This window comes from Strongylocentrotus purpuratus, unplaced genomic scaffold (assembly GCF_000002235.5).
Source record: "Strongylocentrotus purpuratus isolate Spur 01 unplaced genomic scaffold, Spur_5.0 spur5_scaffold_15, whole genome shotgun sequence".
In the NCBI taxonomy this organism is placed as follows: Eukaryota; Metazoa; Echinodermata; class Echinoidea; order Camarodonta; family Strongylocentrotidae; genus Strongylocentrotus; species Strongylocentrotus purpuratus.
In genome coordinates this window covers 24,990,825-24,993,279 of record NW_022145600.1, presented here as the reverse complement: position 1 = coordinate 24,993,279, position 2,455 = coordinate 24,990,825, and the positions used below count along the sequence as shown (strand labels likewise).

Here is a 2,455-nt window from a genome sequence, read left to right as displayed (position 1 = left end):
TTTTAAAAATCGTTCGCAAGGTGAAACAATTTTAGCCAAACTTTGGCAGATATAATAACAAACTCATAAAGGTGTGTTCATTTTTACGGACAATCACAGCCATCCTATTTCTTCGTTCTTGCTTGTGGATAAAAATGATAAATGACAGATATCTCTTCGGAGTAATATCCATCTCTTCTCCATGCTTGAGCTGAAAGGTTGACAGTTACATATCCTAGAAACTCTCAGGATTACGAATTTTAGACGCTTATTCAATAACTCGATAATGTTGAGATGATTCAGTGACATGTAGCACTCTTTAACGTGGAGAGTAATCGGTTATCTGCTCCGAACAAATAATTTGATTTGTCTCCAACATGCAAAGGCAAAAAGTGGATTATTTTGATTAAAAGGAATCAATCGTAGACCTTTGATTTCAGATGGAATATATATCGGCATCTTTCATTGTTCGACAATGCTTTCACGCCCCTTTTGTAGTCAGAGTTGACATCGTAATCTGTTTAATCGTAAATGGTTTTGGTTTTTATCTAAGACCTTTAAAAAAAGATTAGTTGGCATTAATTTTCTTAAATATACTGAGCATCTTACAATGGAAAAACCTATCAATTCCACGGATACGGATATCCTGATGACAGCAGGAACGGCTACCAAGGTAACCATTTACGTTATCATCATGATAACTGGCATCATTGGTAATGGCATGGTCTTCGTTGCCATTGGAACGTTTCATACCTTGAGGACAGTATCCAACCAGTTCGTACTGTCGCTTGCAACAGCCGATTTCACCGTATCTCTGGTAATCTTGCCCTTCTCGGTCCAGGAAGCCTACTACAAGGCATGGTACCTTGGGGAGATCCTCTGCAGGTTCTGGATTGCAGGGGATGTCCTCTTCGTGACCATCTCTATCTTCAATCTGGCAGCGATTTCCATCGACCGGTACCGCTCTATCAAGAACCCGCTGAAGTACTCTCTGAAGCGCACCAACCGGATGGCTTACAAGCAAATCGCCGCGGCCTGGTTGCTTTCGCTTCTGGTCGGCGTCCCTCCGTTCTATTTTGCCGCATTCCATGACGGCATGTGTTACCTCCAGCTCAATCCGTACTTCATCATCCCTGCAACCACAATAGGATTCTTCCTGCCTCTGGCCGTAGTGCTCTATACGCATACGCGCATCTTCGGAATTGCCAAGAAACTCGCAACGCGCGTGGGCCAAGGTCCCGGAACCGCTTCAGAAGGCACCGGAAGTGATCCGACCCGTAGACAGCAGAGCGCTGTCAAGAGGCCAACATCACTAGCTGTAACGAAAGCTTGTGATAGCCGAATCAATGACGACGCAGTCTCGGTAGCTGCAAGACCGACTCCAAGCGGTGTACAGCAGCCAGAGTTTGGTAAACCCATCACCAACAAGATCTCCGTTAGGCGGGAAAGAAAAGCTGCTCGCACGGTTGCCATAGTGATAGGAGTCTTCACCGTCTGTTGGATGCCTTTCTTTGTGGCCATTTCGGTGGCTTCTGTCTGCACCTCCTGCGATCCTCAATCATTCCCGCTCCAGGTTTTGACTTTTATGGGTTATGCGAATAGTGCTGCCAACCCGATCATCTATACCATATTCAACAAGGAATTCAGACAGGCTTTCGGGAAAATACTGCGCTGTAAATTAGGATAGTTCAACTACCACTGGTGCTTTACAATATTCCACCATTTATCTTTAACAAGGAATTCAGACAGGCAATTTTAAACACATTGCATGGTAGGTCTATATATACTTAAAATACTACCTGTGCTTTACTGTTTTATGTGTTCTTTAAAGACGTAGATAATGATCGCTGGAAATATTTGACATCTATGTGACTCTTTATATCGGTTTTATACTCAGTATTCTGCAAGACACTCGATAGCTTGGTGCTGCTGAAAGACAAATCTGTGAAGCCGAAGAAGCATCATTATGGACAGAGGTTGAAATGGGATTTTAATCTACAGTAGATATGAACCTCAAACCTCTTCGTTGTACACGAAATAAAACATGAGGACAAGACAAATTTTAACTTTGCTATCGCAATAAATGCAGTGGTGGTGGTGGTATTTTGGTAGTGATGATAGTAGTGGTGGTGATAGTGGAGATGACTGGTGGTGTTGTTGGTAGGGGGCTGTAGCCTCCATCGGGATTTTTAACATTCCGTTATTTGGGCAACCACCAACTCAAATTCAAACAGATATCCTCAAATTGGATGCCAAATATCATTATTCGGCTAGGAGGTGCCCGATTATGTAATTTCAGTTATTTTCACTACAAATGTGTAATTTTTGCGTTGAAAATTTAGAATCTGAAGAGCTCATGATGGCAAAAAGTGATGCTGGTGGTATTTTGTGATATTACTAGTGATAGGTCTAGTAATAATGATGGTGATGGTGATGGTGGTGATAACTAGAGTGGGTGGTTGTGATTTGGGTTCTT

The 2,455-nt window shown here is 42.6% G+C and overlaps 1 protein-coding gene across 1 annotated transcript; it reads left to right on the top strand.

Moving 5' to 3' along the window:
* Positions 1 to 589: 589 nt before the first annotated feature.
* LOC576351 (tyramine receptor 1-like) lies at positions 590 to 1,983 on the top strand. Its single transcript, XM_776666.2, has 2 exons — positions 590 to 1,652; positions 1,877 to 1,983. Exons 1-2 carry the CDS (start codon positions 590 to 592, stop codon positions 1,981 to 1,983), a joined length of 1,170 nt encoding a protein of 389 aa, XP_781759.2.
* The last annotated feature ends 472 nt before the right edge of the window (positions 1,984 to 2,455 follow it).